Source organism: Leucopleurus acutus (assembly GCF_964270905.1).
Source record: "Leucopleurus acutus genome assembly, chromosome: 17".
NCBI lineage: Eukaryota > Metazoa > Chordata > Mammalia > Artiodactyla > Delphinidae > Leucopleurus > Leucopleurus acutus.
In genome coordinates, this window is record NC_139159.1 from 75,590,777 (window position 1) to 75,609,855 (window position 19,079).

The following is a 19,079-nucleotide window of genomic DNA, read 5'->3' on the forward strand; positions in this document are numbered from 1 at the left end:
CAAGAAATAGCTACCTTTTAGGAGGAATAATGACAGAGGTATACAAAAGAAATGATAAAAGTAAATAAATTAATAATTAATAATTTAATAATTAAAAGGAATAATGATAGAGATAGCTTCACATCCATGTTACTTTTAGACAGTAGTCTAAAATCTTAAAAAAGTATATACCTCAAAGGAAAAAATGTTACGCATAGTTTCTTATTAAGAAAAAAAAAGAACCATTCTGAGTCTTTCTATGTAAATTATCTCATCTTCAACCAAACACTTCTAAAATGCCTTTTCTTTAATAAGCCATTTTTTATACTTTTTATGTGTATTTAACATGAAGATTTAAACAGATATAAAGACAAAAAGGATAACGGAAATAGAATGTTGTATTCATTTAAAAGATTCATAAGCAGAGATAGCAGAGGTCTTCTGATCAACTGCCTGGCACCCTGTAAAAGGTACACAAATCATACGTCTTGATTTCCTTTTAGGAACATAGCAGTTACCATTTAATCTTTGGCTTTTCAGTTAGAATGGAAATTTCAAAAAAAAAAGAAAGGAGAATGCTGATCGCAGTGTCATTCAAATGTCTCTGTCGAAACACTGAGGTAATTGAGTTATCGCTTAGATTTCCCTATAGGATATTCTAACTGGCATAGAAGCATTTCCTTAATTTGTTGTAGTCAACAAGGACAATGCGATTCTTCCCGTTGTGTTTGTTGTTTTATTGCTTGACAACAAATTGTATTTGCTGTCTTATTACCTCAGAGTAAAAATACATAACTGATTACTCATAATCTGTTACAAAACTGGCTTTGGGAAAATGAAGGATTATTAAACCATTATAGAAACCTTATTGGTTAATCAGGTTTATAATCTTTGTGTCCCCCAGGTCTCTTTTCTTTCTCACAAGGAGAACCCCACGTTGACTGGTTTATCTACTCTTCCCCTTTGAAACCTGAGTGACTGGGGCAAAGCTGACCCTACCCCTAGCTCATGAGATGAGATAACAGTAACCAAACATAAAATAATAGGAACGAAGAAAGGACTACCATCTGTTTGGCCAGAGATTGGTTTCATTGTCCAGGGTTAAGCTCCTCAGGATTTGTTAGCCTCCTCAGCTAAATTAGCCAGATCAGTCCAGAGGAGCTTTTATTCCATGGCAATGGGAGAGGTCCTCTCTCTGGTCTTTCTCTGATTCTTTGTCTTTCCATTTTTGTGCAAGGTAAGAACACAAAAGCAAGTCACCCCAGTTACTCATGTAACTCATGTCAAGAAGGAAGTGCTCATGTCAAGAAGGAAGCAGGTCTGAGTACAGAGCTAACATATCAGAAAGGGCCTGACCCTCCCGACTGGGCCCTCCCAACCTTCCGTATCTTGTTACAAGAGTTGAAACACTTCTTTCCGGTTAAAGCCAATTCTGTTTGGAGTTTCTGCAGCTTGCAGCACAAAACATCCTAACTCATTCACAGAGCCTGTATTGAGGAATCGGAATAGTCCATATAGACAGATGATTTTTTTTTAAGTTTTATTTCCTTAAGTTTTTTCAGGATTGTCATCTATCCATGTTAAGTCTGTTCAGGCTTCTAAACAGCTTCTGTCTCAGACATTCACTCTGAGATCAAAGTTAGAGTCTGAAAGTCAGCGGAGGGAACACTACCAGTCATTAGAAGTCAGCCATATCAAAAGTGCACATATAGTTTTGTCCTCTATGTCTGTGAGTCTGTTCCTGTGCTGTATACAGATTCACTTGCATTATTTTTTAGATTCTACATATAAGTGATATCTTATAGTATTGTCTTTCTCTGTCTGACTTACCAAGCATAAGAGGGAGGGGGAGGGACAAATTAGGAGGATGTGATTAACAGATAAAAATTACTATCCATAAAATAGAAAAGCAGCAGGGATTTACTACAAAACACAGAGAATTATATTCGTTATCTTATAATAACCTACACTGGAATGTAATCTGCAAAAAAAACCCCAAAACAAAAAACAGAACACCTTGCTGTATTCCTGAAACTAGCGCAATATTGTAAATCAATTATACTTCAATTTAAAAAAACTGAAAAAAATACATATACAACACTTCTCCTCCCAAATAAAAGACAAAAAAGAGTTTTAGTTTAAAATACTATCTTGGGCTTCCCTGGTGGCGCAGTGGTTGAGAATCTGCCTGCTAATGCAGAGGACACGGGTTCGAGCCCTGGTCTAGGAGGATCCCACGTGCCGCGGAGCAACTAGGCCCGTGAGCCACAACTACTGAGCCTGCGCGTCTGGAGCCTGTGCTCCGCAACAAGAGAGGCCACGATAGTGAGAGGCCCGCGCACCGCGACGAAGAGTGGCCCCCACTCGCCGCAACTAGAGAAAGCCCTCGCACAGAAACGAAGACCCAACACAGCAAAGATAAATAAATAAATACACTCCTACCCCCAACATCTTCTTTAAAAAAAAAAAAAATACTATCTAGTCCATATCATAAAAATAATACAAAGAGCAACAATGATGGCATCAATAAGTGCTCACTATGCTATGAATTTTATGTGTATTATCTTTCTTAAAAGCGATATTAGGAAAAAGAAGCCCAGAACCAGGTTAATAACTTGCCCAAAGTCACGAATCTAGTAAGCTCAATATCTGGAATTCAACCACACTTTTTTTAAGAGACCCAAGGCCTACTACATCTCATTTCAAAGTTATTGGTAAGGAAAGTACTGATTACCATGTGCCGGGCATGCTCATGGCACCTGTGATCTACGCACCCCTCCTCCACACTCTGGTCTGCCAGGTAGGAAGGCTGGGAGGCAGGAACTGCAGGTAGGAGGAGTTACAGCAGTCACAGCGCCCCGGTCCCAGCCCTCCCTTCTCACAGGCCTTTGTTCTCCTACCTGAGCTGGTCCAAGTACATTTTCTGGCTCTCTCAGCCCAAAAGACCTTGATCACAAGTCATCAGGAGCCCTGGCAGGTCACGTTCCTCTAGGAACTTGAGGTTTGAACAAATGAGGCTACCTACCTTGGGCATGTAGACCACCAGATGCCCTGTTGTCTGAGCTCTTTTAGCAGAGCTGCTATCAGGTTTGACTTCTGCAGGAAGGACAAGCTGAAATGGCTGAAAGCAAACAGGAAGTGTGGAGAGTGAGTGCGTATTACACGAGGGGGTTACTTTAAGAGGTGTTTTCATTACAAATTTAAGATTCACCATTTATTTAAAAAATCTGCTTAGGCTTATCAGGGAAAAAATAAAATATGGGCAATGCTTGATATGCATGAACGATTTTACGAATTTTAATTAATTGTCTGAGGAACAGTTAGTCACAGATCGTGACTGGTCCATTTATGAGAACATGGCTGATAAAGGATTTATAGATAAAACTTCTTGTCATAAAACATCAACACATTTCCATTTTAATGTCTTCAAGCTAACTGATATGAAAGCTCAGAATCAGCAAAAACTACTATTTCAAAAGTGATAAAGTTACAGTTGCTGTGAATGAAATCACTGACAATTTTAAATGGGTATATTATTTTAAATGGGTACATTATTTAAATATAACTTCAAGCATAGGCTACCCATACATGACCATCTTATCAGCTCTGAAAAAAGTACTAACAAAACAAACACAGGTTAAAAATACAAATTTTATCATACCACTCCCGTCATTTAAAATCATGTCTAAAAAAACAGCACTCTGACTGGGTTTCTCTTTTTCTATTTTAAGATCACTTAAATCTGTTTTGAGGCAAGCTAGTTTGATTCAAGGCTGAGCTTCTGAAACGGGGACAGCCTAAAGGTTACACTTACCTTTCCCTTGACCATCACTCGCACGTAAGTTGGTTGTACATCAACATCGATTAAAGAGGTGTCCATATACCTTCAAAATTCAACAACCGAGTGTTATAATTTTCAAAACCATTTAAAGAAGTGTAAATACAAAGTCCCAATTGAGGGACCATTTTAAGTGAAGAAAGTTTACAATTTCCATGCTAAACAGGTCTTAGAATATTCATCTTAAATTCATGCCCAGACCGCCGGAAATTCAACATATCAGCAATTTCATTTTTAGACCCACAAGTACACTTGGCATTGATTGCCCCTTACCCCAAAATATCTGCGGCCTGAAACACCAGAGGTTTGCAGAGAACGGCTTGCCATGCTCCTTCATGAATATTTTATTTTAAGCCCCTAAGGCTGACTTGAATAGCCAGGAATGCTGAATCCACTAAGCTCCTGCGTCCTTAGGGCTCTTGATTCCCTGCAGCTGTTCTGCAGCTGCCCCATCCTACCTCTCCCGGAAGACTGGCTCCGCAAGCCCATCCTGCCCGGCAAGCCCAGCTCTCTCCCTCTATGGCAGTGACCTCAGGACTGGGGGCAATTGTTCTCCTACACTTCGCGAGCAGAGGAAAGGTTTAGATTCCACATCACTCGTTAAAATCAGAAGTTTGGCCAAATGATTATTTTTATACATGTTAAAATATTTGAAAATGCAGTGATGATTCAAAAATCACAAACATCATGGCAGGTAGGACGATACAGGGGTGACAGGCTCAGGTTTTAGCCACACAGGCTTGTGAGGACTGACTCCACCTTCCCCTTCCTGCTTTATTACCCTGGACCACATTCCTTAACCTTTCTAAGCCTCTGTCTCCTCACCTGTAAAATGAGGATACAAATAGTGCCTATCCCCTAAGACTGCTAAGAAGACACGTGCACCATGCCTAGTACATAGTTAGTGGTAATAAAGCATTGTTACAATTAATGAAAAATTAAAATAATAAAAAGTAGAGTCAGGTTTTCCTACAACTTCATGTTTAGTATCTACCACTTTAACTACGGATTACAGATTCTTTTTTGTGCTTAGGGCCGCCTAAAGTTCCTCTGCCCCGACCTACAAGGGTTTTGCATGTGCTGTTCTCCTCTGCCTAAAATAATCTTCTACCAGTCCTTCGTAGAGCTCGCTACATCTTATCCTTCAATTTTCAGTGCTCACGTCCCTGGCTTTCCCTTTTTCTCCAGCCATCCCCTACACCGCCAACCACCAGACTACACACACCATTGTTCTCCATCCCTGAACTCTGTCCTTTTCCCGTACGGCACTCTTCTCCCTTTGTAATTACCTATTAGATGCCTGCCTATGTATTGTCTGCCATCCCCACTGGGCCGTAAACCCAGGAGAGCAGGGACTGTATTCAGAACAGGCTGGTTACAGTCTCCCAGTGCGTGGCATGTAGCAGGCATTCTACAGCTATTGGAAGAAATAGAAGCAGGAAGCATACACGAATGCATGAACTTTCATGCATACATCCATGTGCCAATGAAGATAACAAGGAATTTTAGTGTAATAGTTTGGACAGAGTCATGCAAATGGAAGGATTTTTCTACTTAGACAGGAGAAATATCACCAGTCCTTGAAAAGGTACATGCACGGGGAAATGAGGAAAGTTTTCATCTGAGGATTAATGTTAAGTAGCTAATCGAGCTAAAAGGAGAAAGAGGTACACATTCACTGAACTCCAGTAATAAGGCCTAAAAATGGAAAGGACTTAAAAGGATGAAAAAGGGAATGTTTAACTGAAAAACAGCAGAAAGGGAAGCTCAGGGAGTTGGAGCAACAGAGAACATGCAGTCAGCTGGAGGAGGGCTGGAATGGAAGGCAGCGCTTCTTAAAGGCAGGTGACCTGGCAGCAAGTGGGCAGAAGGGCTGTTGGAGGCGTGGGAGACGCAGCTGAGTGTGATGAGGGAGGGCTGCACTGAGAGCCGGCCCCCATTCACGCCGGCCAAAGATGGACACACCCCAAGTGCCCGTCAGTGGGTGAACGGATAAACAAAAAGGTGGTCTCTCCATTCAATGGAATATTATTCAGCCATGAATATGCTACAACATGGATGAACCCTGAAGACATTATACTGAGTGAAAGAAACCAGACACAAAGGCCAGATCTGATTCATTTATATGAAATACCCAGAATGGGCAAACTATGGAGACACAAAGCAGATGAGTGGTTGCCAGGGGAAGGGGGGAAATGAAGAGTGACTGCTTATGGGGTACGGGGTTTCCTTATGTGTGAGAAAATTTCCTGGAAGTAGATAGTGGTAATGGTGTCACAACATTGTGAATTTACTGAATGCCACTGAGTAGTACAATTGAAAGGGCTGAAATGGTGAATTTTAAGTTATGTGTATTTTATCACAATTAAAGAAACAAAGTTGGACCTAAGACTGAGGGTTCACATTCTGGCTTCTCCAATTACCATGTTTACTTTCACAAGACTCACCCTCCTTGGGTAATCCCAGGATAACAATCTCTCCCATGCCACTGGGTTACTGAGAAGTTAAATGAGATACAGCATGTAATAAAATCCCTCAAAAATAGAAATGCCTTTATTACAACTCATGAATGTAAATGTTCATTGATTCCATCGTCAAAATCATTCATTCATTCATCCATTTACTCCTGTACTTACTGAGCTCCTAACGGGTGTCAGGCACTGTTTTAGGTGTTAGAGACATAAAGAGGTAGGAACAAAAAAATAAAAGTTTCTGCCTCAACTACACATGTTTCAAAATACAGGTAAATTGAGAGTTTGTCAGGTAGAAATAAAAAAGCAGGGAGAGGTGGAAGGATGTGCTGAGGCAGGGGTGGTACTGGTCTATACTGGATGGTGAGACAGAGAGGCCTCTATAATAAAGTGACATCTGAACAGAGGCCTGAAGGGCATGAGGACACCTAGCGTGAGAGTGATACAGGCAGAGGGAGGCACAAGGACAAAAGTACTGGGGCATCGGTGGGTCTGAAAGGGCTGGAGAAGCAGAAAGGTCCTGAACGTGGATCCTGAAATCATCAGCAGGACAGAAGAAGTGAGCCAGGACCTGGAATCTTCAAGGAGGGAGGCAGATGGCCCGGGTGTCTTTAAATGGCTTCAACAAGGAAGCGTGGAAGGTGACGCAGGCTGATGGTGTGAATGTCACAGCTGTGGACAGTTGTGGGTTGGGGGAGAGCAGCTGTCAGGATGCGGGGATGAGGGGTAAGCAAGCAGGGAGTGCGGGGGTGAAACCAGTCAGGATGTAGGACGTGGCCTGGGAAGAGGGGGCAGCCAGTGATAAAGAGGCCGCTGTTCATGTTTAAGAACTCAAGGGGCTGTGACTGAGAATGAAAATAGCAAGAAATGCCATGAAATAAATGCATAATAAAAGGTCTTTACCTATATACAGCCAGGTCCAGGACGATCTGGTTACGCTTTTCATCATCTCTCAAAGAGAAGTCAAGTCTAAGGAATAATCCATTTGGGGGGGGGAAAGAGGATGTTTTTAGCGATACTTTATAGATAACCCCATCCCAGTATCAAAAGAAAATTTGATAAAAACTATGTCATAATCTTCAACGACAAACTTATTTTGGTAGCTGGTCAATAAAATCTGTTAGTTTAAAAATTTCAAAAGAAACCTACAACATATTCATAAATTATTCCTGTTTACATTGTTTCAATATGAGAATCCTGAACTACATTAAAAAAAAAAAAATTAGCATCGGTGCAGAGACAGAGACACCTGGTGGTTAAAGTTTTCTTTTCCATTTCATTCGGGTTTGCAAGAAGCAAACTAAAACACAGAATTATTGATGGGGAATTACATGTTGCATTTGCTTGCCCTTATCCAGCATTCCATTCCTTAAGTTTTAAGCAGTCTTGTCTTTTTTCGTCTCCTTTCATTGGTGACCTTTCCCTAGCCCCCGGAAATGCTGAGATGCTGCCCATGACCTATCACTTCCATTTTATAGAAGAAGAAACAGGCTCAGAGAGGCTGACGTAGCTGGGAAAGAGGTCATGTGAGCCTTGGAGGCAGGATTTCAAATCTCAGCTGTACCCTGAGATTGAGTCCTAGGTATAACTTCCATACTGTCGATGTACTGTTCAGAATTACTTGGTTAATTTTATTTTGAATGTTTCACTTATCATATTACTCTGCAAAGTACAATACCCCAACAATATTAAAGAATGTAGGCTAGATTGTTTGGAGAAATGTAACGTTGTCCCCCAGGTGTGGCTGCCAGCAGGATGTCTGCTTGTGGCGGTCACTCTCACTTGCTTTCAACACTCCTGCCCGGCGGGACCTCTTCAGGTGATCAAGTGGCCCATGCATTCTCGATCTCATCTCTGGCGCTTTTCTATATGCTTTCTCCTCTGCCCTGATTGCTTATTCCCCCATGCTCCAGCCACCAGCTTAAACGCTCCCGTCATCTATCTCTTGAAAGGTAATTTCAGGGAGGTTTTCTATGGCACAGACTGATATTCCCCACTGTCTGCTCCCCCTTTATCCATAGTAACAGGGTCCCTGATTTTAATGAGGAATATGGCTCTGCAGGGTAAAGACCACATGCCCCAGCCTCCCTGGCAGCTGGATGAGATCATGTGATTTAATTCCGTAAAGAAAATGGGGTTTGGTGCTTTCCAGGAATTTTCCTTAAGAGAGGGGGTGTGTGCCACTTAACAGGCTATTGCAACCGTCCAGGCAAGAGGAGGCTGACTTCCTCTAAGGTGGTGGCAATGGAGTGAATGAGAAGGGGTGGGATTCTGGTAATTCTGAAGGAAGAGCTCACTGATAACAGGAGGGAGAGAAGAATTGAGGATGAATCCGAGGTTTCGGTCTTGATACCCAGTGGATGCTCACTCCTGAGCTGGAGGACCTCTGAGGACCTGATGGTACATGGTTGTGGGGATGGAAGTGAGGATGTCTGCTTTAGCCACGATAAGCCTACGACACATAGTTTATATCCACACAGGAGAGCAGATAGCTAGGTGCATATACAAGTCTTGAGCTCAGGGAAGAGGTTGGGTCTGGTTGTAAGTAACGGAAGGATAGTGTTGAAATCATGGGATTTGGTGAGATCTCGAAAGAGTGAATGTGGAAAGAGAAGATAGCTGAGGAGTTTGCCCCAGAGCACTTAGGAGACAATACAGAAAGGATCCAGCAAGGCAGAAGATGAGAAGGTAGTAGGGTCAAAGAATCAGAAGCAAAGGGAAGAACCTGTTTGGAGAAGGAAAGTATGATCAATCTGGGCAAATCTGTTAGGTTAAGTAGATGGCTGAGATTTGAAAAGATGTGACTGAATATAGAAATGATGTGAACATGGAATATAAAAACGATGGGACTGCAGAAGCTTCTGTGGCCTCACTAGGGGCACGCAGAGCCCAGAGGGTCTCCCTCAAGCCCTGCTGTAGCCTGAAGAAAGACAGTCTCCCCACTAGATTTTTAAGTTCCTTGAAGGCAGAAATCTGTCATATTCACTTCTGTATCCCCAGGGATTAGCATCATGTGTTGTGCTGCATTCATGACTTCTGGATAAAGAAGGTGTGTGTGTGTGTGTGTGTGTGTGTGTGTGTGTGTGGTGGGGTGAGGTGGGGGTGAGATTATGAACTTGGAAACCACTAGAAATGGGCTAGCACAGGCAAGTCAGACACACCACCTATTACCTACGTGGCCTTGGGCAAGTCATTCACCTCTCAGTTCAAGTTTTTGACCTGTGAGGAAGAAATACTGCCTACCACACAAGACTGCTGTGAAGGTGACGTGAATGACGCCTAGGAGTGATTTAGGACAGCACCTCTTCTATTGTGGTAACAGCACAGCAAACGAAATGATCAAAGTAAACACGTTCTGAGCAATGAGGCCAACAAGATCGAGTTCGTAGGCTTTTTGATCTGTACTTTGACTAGAAAAGGCCTTTTCCGCCTGCTTTCTAGTTTAAAATTTAAAAACAGCTAGATACTACTATACATGAGGGCTTCCAGTTGGAATATTTTTCCTCTCTCATCAACTCCATTGAGGTATTTCTATCAATTTCTTTCCTTAGCCCTCGAATCTTTGCAGGTGTGTTCCGGAGTATAAAGTAGGCGTATAGGAGATCTATCAGTATCCTCAGCCAGCTTGTTCATGGCAGAGTTTTAAAAATTAAGAAACACAACAATAATGCACTTGGAATTTTCAGGCATAAAACTGTACATGGTTCAAGGTTTCAGGAGACACAGAATAACTAAGATTTCCATACATCAAGGTCATGTTTTGGATGCCAAGAAAACGAAATATAACATTACACACTTGAAAGCATAATGATGTTCTGCTTTCAAATACACACAAAATGACATTCTTATTAGGCTCATCAAGTTTGTTAAGAGTGGTCAGATATATTCTCTGCAGAGCAAACGTGTCATTGAAACCATCGTATGACCAACACCACACATTCTGCTTCTTCAGGTCTCCACTCGGCCTCACTTACTTGGGCTCATTTACATTCAGGGCTCTCCCATTCTCACAGACCAGCACCCTGGGTGGTTTCACTTTCTTCTTTTTTTCACTTAATATTAGGGGTAGGTGGGAACAAGGGGCGGGAGAGAGAAAAAAATAAACAAAGATAATATAACAGCAATTAATGTGTGAAACAGTTTAAGAAAAATTAATCAGGTATTTGTGAATACATCAGCAATTCACTGTGATGAAGTCCACTGCTGGGAACTGACAATCGAGCCACATTTTTGTGTGATTACATCTATATCTGTAAAGCGAAAATGTGACCAAGACAATTTGCCAGATAATTCGAATGGGGGAGAAAACTCCTTTTCATGAGATAGCCACGAATATTTAAATGAGTCTATTTTATGCATGATTTACTCAGCTAACTGTTAATTCCCCATTTGTGTATACATCTTCTACTTTAGTTAAAATTACAGTTTTTAAAATGCCAAATAGAAGCTATTTTATAGAAATAAAAATACCAGTACATAGGATCTACATAAAAGGATGTCTATCACAGCATTATCTACAGTGGCAAAACCTTGGAACCATCAAGAATGTCCATCAATGGAGGAATGATTGGATTGACTGTGGTACATTCATGCTATGAAATATTTTGCAGCTATTGAAAAATGTGTTCACTCTTTACCTACTCGTCTAGAAAGTTATAGAAAAGTGTTGATGATGATTTAGTGAGAACAAATACATAAAATGTAAGTCCACTTTTGTTTTTAAGAAAAGACCCTCAATCCTACGTCTGCAGAAATCATTTATATGATTGTAGCAGGTGGTGGAAGTTCTGGTAGGATGGACCCAAGCCTGCTAACTCTTATTACCATGAAGGGGCAGAGATAGGAGGAAAATAAATGGAGCAAAGAGGAAAGATTCATGGAATAACATGAAAGAACATGTAGAACATAAATTCTGTTTATTTAAACACTTGCTGAAAATACATAAAAACTTTAAAAAGGCGTATATGGACAAGCTCTAGAAGATCAGATGGACAAATCTGTTTAGATGACAGAACTGCAGGCAATTCTTCATCTTGGATTTCTGTTGCTCTTTTAATACAGATTTTATGTCATTTAACTTTATTTTATAATGTAAATTTATTCACATTTTTCTGGATCTTAAACTGGGTTCTCAGGTCCAATTAAGTTCATGTTTCTATGAACTACATTATTCTCCATGACACAGGACAATTAGAGGGCATTCAGAAGAGGAAAACATCTCAGGAACCCATTAGATCGTGTAGACTACAGCACACTGAACAGAATGACTTGGATAACTAGTACCTGTAAACCAGGCCAGGCTCTTATTTGACACATTTAAAGTTGTTAAAAAGCTAAGGTCATAGAAACAAAACCCTACCTAAAATGCCACGATTCATGACATCCTAAAGAAGGGTTAGTAGATAACACTTCAACAAAAAGCTGAAATTAGAAAAAGCAAAGTCTGTGTTTGATAGCTAACACAGATTTAACACAGATAATGGGTAAAACAAGGTACAATCATGAAAATATACTCCATCACTCTCAATGACAGGATAAAATGGAATACCTTAATTTTTCTTGGTCTTTCCGTTGTTTTTCCATATGTCTCAGAGTTTCCAATCTAGATTCAGGGGTATACAAAGAGGGCTTATTCCAGAATTCCAGGTCGTCTTCACCGCTGTCTAATTTCTTCTTCTTACATTCCCCTTCTTGTATTTCTGGTGCCTGGATGTCGTCTTTGCTCTCTTCAGAAGATGGGCTAGAAAAGAACACAGGGCACGTTAAAACCAATAATAATGGACGTTTGAGTTTCATCCTGAATGCTGCCCCTGAAATATCTATATTTTGTGTGTGTATTATCTTCTTACCTTTGAATGACAAAATGTGTCTGAAAGAGAGCCTATCTGAGCCAAGTTGGAGGAAATTAGTGCCACAGCATTGGGGCAGGCCCACTTCATCTATCACCAGGAATACTGCAGTAATCACATTCAAGGGTTCATAGACCTGGTCGATGTGAGTCACCTGGGGAGCTTTATACACAGTACAGATTCCTGGGCTCCCACCAGAGTCTCTCCAGTTGATCTGAAGTGGGGTCCAGGACCCTTGCTTTACAATATTTTGCAGGAGGTTCTGATGAGCAGACAAACTCAGGGACCACTGGGCCTTAGCAATCACTCCACCTCCAGTCTTGCACCGTTCAATTCCATCCTCCACCCTGCTCCCAGAGGAATCTTTCTTAAAAATTGAATCATATTATTTCCAGGCTCTTTAATGATTCTCTGCCTCTAAAATTCTCCAGTGGGATACATGAGATCGCCCATGGTATGGCCTCTAACTACTCCATTTTTCATGGATAACTTTGGATTTTGTAGCTTTATATGGCAATGGTGCTCTGCTCTCTTTTTTATTCATGTTTTGTGGACTGTCAGAGAATTACATGATGTCTCTATGTGGCATCAAATAAGTATTATATGATATTCAACATTCATTCAGCATGGATTCAAGTAATATTTATTGTCTTTCTGTGTACCAGGCACCAGAGAGACAGCTCTAGTCAAGATAGACAGCAACACTACTTACAGGAGACTCTATTCTAGCAGAGAGAAAAGGACATCATTCAAACAGCACACAATTAGGAGAGGCCTTCTCCCCTCACCTCTCCCTAGAATATGCTCTGTTACAAAATGACATTAAATGAAAAAATCTACAGGAAGGCTTTAGAACCAAGTATGGCAAATAGTAAGTACTCATTAAATGTTAGATTTTGTTATTGTTGTTACTGAAATGAGATGACACAAAATGCTCATTTAGTTGACATTCAAATAAGATGCTTTTTGAAAGGAGGGACAAAAACTACCAGAACATGAAATTTAAATAGTGTAAACGGAACACAGTAAAATCTGCTTAGATATCTTACGTATTATAAAATGCAACTAGACAGTTTTATAAGCAAAATAGAGCAAATTACTGAAAATAAATGCTTTGCCACATAGCTATGGTTCTTTACAGTACTGGAAAAAAAACCAATCTATTAAGGGAATCTGTAATATTCTACAATATTTTAGCTAATGGCCACTGAAATAATTGGTTTCATTCTCATTAAAAAAATTTTGTTTGGCAAACAGAAACAAACTCACAGACATAGAAAACAAACTTATGGTTACCAAAGGGGAAAGGTGGGGGGAAGGATAAATTAAGAGTTTGTGAGACAGATACACACTACTATATATAAAATAGATACGCAACAAGGATCTACTATGTAGCACAGGGAACTATATTCAACATCTTGTAATAAGCTATAATGGAAAAGAATCTGAAAAAGAATATATATATATAACTGAATCACTTTGCTGTACACCTAAAACTAACACAACATTGTAAATCAGCTATACTCCAATAAAAAATTGAAAAAAAAATATGTGGACAAAGTGAGTTTGTTCTAGAAATACAAGGATGGTTTAATATTGAAAAATCTATTAATGTTAATTCAACACAACAACAGGAAAACATGATTATCTCAATAGATGCAGAAAAAGCATTCAATAAAAATCCAGTATCCATGATGATAAAAGCTGTTCATCAACTTGGAAGAAAAGAAAACTAACTTAATTCTATCAAAGCCTCACAGGAATCATTATACTTAATGATGAGGAATTGGAAACATTCTTTTAAAAGTCAGGAGCAAGATAACAGACACCCATTCTTACTGCTATTATTCTACCTCGTACTGGAGGCTCAGCAGGCACCATAAAAAATAAAAAGCAGAGGTAGAAGGATTGGAAAACAATTTTAAGTTGCTGTTTATTAAAAAAATGGGTTTTTCTACATAGAAAACACAGGCTAACACAGACTAACTGCTGCATCTTTTTAAAAAGTTCAGCAAGATTGCATAATACAGTATCAGTACACAGAAACCATTTGTCTCTATATACATCAGAAAGACAGCCTATTTTTGGGCTTCCCTGGTGGCGCAGTGGTTGAGAATCTGCCTGCTAATGAAAGGGACGCGGGTTCGAGCCCTGGTCTGGGAGGATCCCACATACCGCGGAGCAACTAGGCCCGTGAGCCACAACTACTGAGCCTGCACGTCTGGAGCCTGTGCTCCGCAAAAAGAGAGGCCGCGACAGTGAGAGGCCCGCGCACCACAATGAAGAGGGGCCCCCGCTCGCTGGAACTAGAGAAAGCCCTCACACAGAAACGAAGACCCAACACAGCAAAAATAAATTAATTAATTAATAAACTCCTACCCCCAACATAAAAAAAAATAAAAAAAAAAAGGAGTACTCCACAAGATGGAATCATTTCAATCAATTAAAAAAAAAGCCTATTTTTAAAATCCCATTCTACAAGATACTTAGAAATAAATCTAATAAGAAATGGTGTAAAACCTTTATAGAGAAAAATTATAAAAACTTATTGAAGGACTCAGAAGGTGGTCTAAATAAATAGAGCTATTACAAAGTTCAGCAAGGAAAGAATCAATGTCCTGAAGATGTCAACTTTCCCCTTATTAACGTGTAAACTAAATTCAATTTCAACCAAAATTACACTAGGGATCTGGGGGGAATTTGAATGGCAGATTCTAAAATTCTCACAGAAGAGTAAAAAAGAGTCAAGAAGAGCCAAGGTAATTTTGAAACACGAAAATATCTCCTACCAAAGATCAAGATTTATAGAAATTTAAACCATGTGGAGGTACTCCCATGGAGGAGTCCAGAGAGCCCAGAAATGGGCCCATGAATCACGAGAAGAGGGTATATAATACGGGAGAAGAATAGCACTTTAATCAATGGGGCACAAACAAACAAACCTGTGTGGGAAGTGATTAGCACCCTACCCCACACTGCTGTGAAGTTATTCCAGATAGACAGATATGACACTGGGGTATTGAAAATTTTCATAAACAAGATCAGAAAGACTTCTAAATTCTATAAAACAAGCACTTATCAAAATTAAACCCAAGTCACAGACAGAGAGAAGATACTTGCAAAGCTCATAAGGACTAAAGAATTTGCATCTAGAATATAAAAGAACTATCAATTAGTAAGAAAAAAAGTATACAACTTATTTAAAATATGCGGAGGTCTTGAATAGAAGAAATCTGAATAGCCAATAAACATATAAGAAGACATTTAAGGGCTTCCCTGGTGGCGCAGTGGTTGAGAGTCTGCCTGCCAATGTGGGGGACACGGGTTCGTGCCCTTGTCTGGGAAGATCCCACATGCTGCGGCTCTACAACGGGAGAGGCCACACCAGTGAGAGGCCCGCGTACCGCAAAAAAAAAAAAAAAAAAAAAAAAAAGAAGACATTTAAGATACTGAAACTCACTCGTCATTCTAGAAATTCAAATTAAAACATTAGATGCTATTTAACAACCAACTTGATTAGCCAATGTTTTAAGAGATCACATTATCTACTACTGGCAAAGATTAGGAACTCTCCTATACTGCTGATACATGAGTTAAAATTAGTACACTTTAAAAAACAATTGGGCAATGCATATAAAGTCGAAAAGATGTTTATAATTAATATGTAGCAATTGCTGAATACACTACAGAAACTTCCATACTAGCACAAGGAGATGTGTGCCCCATTGTCTGAAAAAAACAAGAAAGGGAAAACCACAGATTGTTGGAGCTGGTGCATATTCTGATTGGTCAGGAATAAAGAATTGCTGCTAAATATTCTGAATATTACCTCTGGGATAAACTGTGATTTATTCATTCGATGGAATTTTATTGCACAGTTAGAATGAATGAACTAGTTCTACGTGTCTTCATATGCATAAATCTCAAAAACATAATACTGAATGAAAAGCAAAGCTGTAGAAAGATATTCATGCTAAAAAATAACAACATGACACTACTCTTGTTTAAGGAAGCATAATTACGTAGTAAATACATTACAATATGGATGGGATCAACATTATACCAAACACATACTAACTTTAGGATGGTGGACACCATGGAGGATGAAAGGAGGAGTGGGATGGGGGAGAAATACTTAAGGAGCTTCTCCTCTATTGATATTTTATTTCTCATTTAAAAATAAAAGATCCAGGGACATCGCTGGCAGTCCAGTGGTTAAGATTCTGTGCTTCTGCTGCAGGGGGTGTAGCTCTGAAACCTGGTCAGGGGACTAAGATTTTGCGTGCTGTGTGGCACGCCTGAAAAAAAATAATAATGAAGTGAAGTGAAATGAAATGAAATAAAATAAAATAAGATCCAAAGCAAACATGCGAACTATTGACATTTATTATTAAGCTGCCTATTTATTTTTCTAACATTTATGTACATCTGAAATATTTTATAATTATTATTTTCTCAAGCTTAAGAGATTCTGTTACAAAATATTTAAAGCTTTTGTTGTGTGGAATCAAATCACCTGACTATAGGTGCAATTCTCTTAAAATAAGCAAGAATGAAAAATTCATGCTTGTAAAAATGACCAATTAGGGGCTTATTAATCGCATTAAAGATGTATTCATTACATAATTCACAAAACAGAACATCTTATGATGTAATCAAAATTATTCAATTTATAAATGTGATTTGCATTTAACTTTTCTAAAATATTCCTACTTTATAAATCAAAGTACACCTGTTAATTTCTTTCCTGTGCATCTTTTAGAGAGATTTGTCTGAAGATAATTTTAGATGCAAATTAAAGTTGCTAGTTTGAAAAGGCTTTAAGGGAGGCAAGCCTCACAGAATTGTCACAAACAATGGGATGAACATACATCGTCTTCACCCAAAATTCACATCATAATTTATTCTTCAAATCAGTTGTCTGGAATATAAGTGAAACTGTGAACACCTTGGGAAGAGAACTTTTTAACACAAGTTAACCAGAAAGTACACTCTATTAAGTTACATACAGAGTAGTATTTAGTGGTTATTCAATGTTCTTTCCTGCATTGTGGTAACATACAGCCCTTCACAATAGGAAATGAAAGGTTTTTATTTCTGCTTTTTGGTTTTGCCTTGTTGTTTTTACTCATACTGTACAAGTAAGAATTAATAAAACAGGAGGATATTGACAATTTTTAAAAAGAAAAAAAAAGTTACATACAGAGTAGCACTGATGTCTGTGTACCAACGTCCGTCAAAGCCTGTGTGCCTTCCCTCCCTCTCGCCTTTGTTTTCCTCCTCCTGCAGTTTCCTCTGAGCCTCTTCCTTGTCCTTGGCTCGTCTGAGGCAGTAAGCTTTCTCCTGCTCTCTGATTTGTTGTTCAACTACTGGAAAGTCCTGTAATGCCTGAATCCTTTCTGAACGCTCAATTTCTTTACCATCCAACCACTGGAATAAAAAACAGCCAACACAGTGCATTTATTCAAAAGTCACCATTTGAATCAGGCCCAAGCAGACTTTGTTTGCAAGATGAGAAATAATAAATTATGCACCTTAGTGATATGGAATTAAAAGCAAAGTAATGGGAAACGTCAGAAACTTTGATCTAAATCAATGTTTACTTCATACAATTAACACAGTTTACAAAGTATCTTTACTGGTAATAATAAGTAGGTCTCCTGTTGAAACTGAGTATTAATGACAAGCTCCCAAAATATAGTAATTTTATAACTGCTCACTATGTAAAGAATTTCAGTGCCTTAAGTCAAGTTCCCAATGCTCTCTACGAAAAAGGGCCTCGTACATCACACAAAATTGAGCTCTATTGCAAATGAGCCCATGTTCTACCCTTGACAAGACATATAGAATGTATTATTAATTCTTATGGTCACTGTTTTCATCTGGTACCTCTATAGGGATTGTTCCAAATTGAAATATTAAAAACACCAACCCAAAATCTGAAGGTTCAAAGCTACCAATTTAGAGATGCCTACTTATTTACTGAGGATTTTTCTACAAAGAGAGGTGAGGTATTTAGAAAAGTGTGGTAGGCAGACTAATGGTCCCCCAAGAATGTCCACTTTCTAATCCCTGTGAATGTTACCTTCCATGGTAAAAATGACTTTGCAGATGCGATTAAGTGAAGGATGTTAAAATGGGGAGATTACCCTGGATTATCTGGGTGGGCCGGATGTAATCACATGGGTCTTTATAAAGGAAAGAAGGCAGCAGAAGTGTCAGGGTCAGAGTTAGGGAGAGGTCTGAAAATGCTACACGGCTGGCCTTAAAGATGGAGGAAGGGGCAGGGACTCAAAAATGCAGGCACCCTCTAGAAGCTGAGAAATGCAGGGAAACAAAATTTCCTCTGAAGCCTGCAAAAGGAGCAGAGTCTTGCCAACACCACAATCTTAGATTCTGACCTCCAAAACAAAGAGTATATATTTGTGTTGTTTTAAACCACTGAGTTTGTGGTCATTCATTACCACAGCAAAAGGAAACTAACACAAACAAATACAAAACACACAAAGATGGAGTTAAATATGAATTTTAAAAATTCCCTGGTGGTGCAGTGGTTAAGAATCCACCTGCCAACGCAGGGGACATGGGTTCAAGCCCTGGTCCTGGAAGATCCCACATGCCGCGGAGCAACTAAGCCCGTGCGCCACAACTACTGAGTCTGTGCTCTAGAGCCCACGAGCCGCAACTACTGAAGCCCACGTGCCTACAGCCCGTGCTCCACAACAAGAGAAGCCACCGCAATGAGAAGCACGCACGCCGCAGCGAAGAGTAGCCTCCACTCGCTGCAGCTAGAGAAAAGCCCGCGTGCAGCAACAAAGACCCAACGCAGCCAAAAAAATAAATAAATAATATAAAATAATAAAATAAATAAATTAAAAAATAATAAAAAATAAAAATTGTCAGGAGCAGTTAATTAAAAATCAAAATTATAATGTTGCTATT

At 39.5% G+C, this 19,079-nt stretch overlaps 1 protein-coding gene across 2 annotated transcripts in view; it reads right to left on the minus strand.

The window, feature by feature from the left end:
• Positions 1–19,079, minus strand: part of DNAAF11 (dynein axonemal assembly factor 11) — a 78,463-nt gene that overhangs the window by 32,185 nt on the left and 27,199 nt on the right. For both annotated transcript variants that reach the window (XM_082858755.1, XM_082858754.1), the window contains exons 5-10: positions 17,341–17,567; positions 11,837–12,028; positions 10,263–10,340; positions 7,192–7,257; positions 3,794–3,863; positions 3,005–3,100 (exon numbers count right to left, since the gene is read on the minus strand). In XM_082858755.1, the coding sequence (XP_082714881.1) occupies positions 3,005–3,100; positions 3,794–3,863; positions 7,192–7,257; positions 10,263–10,340; positions 11,837–12,028; positions 17,341–17,567 (729 nt within the window). The remainder of the gene's footprint in view (positions 1–3,004; positions 3,101–3,793; positions 3,864–7,191; positions 7,258–10,262; positions 10,341–11,836; positions 12,029–17,340; positions 17,568–19,079) is intronic.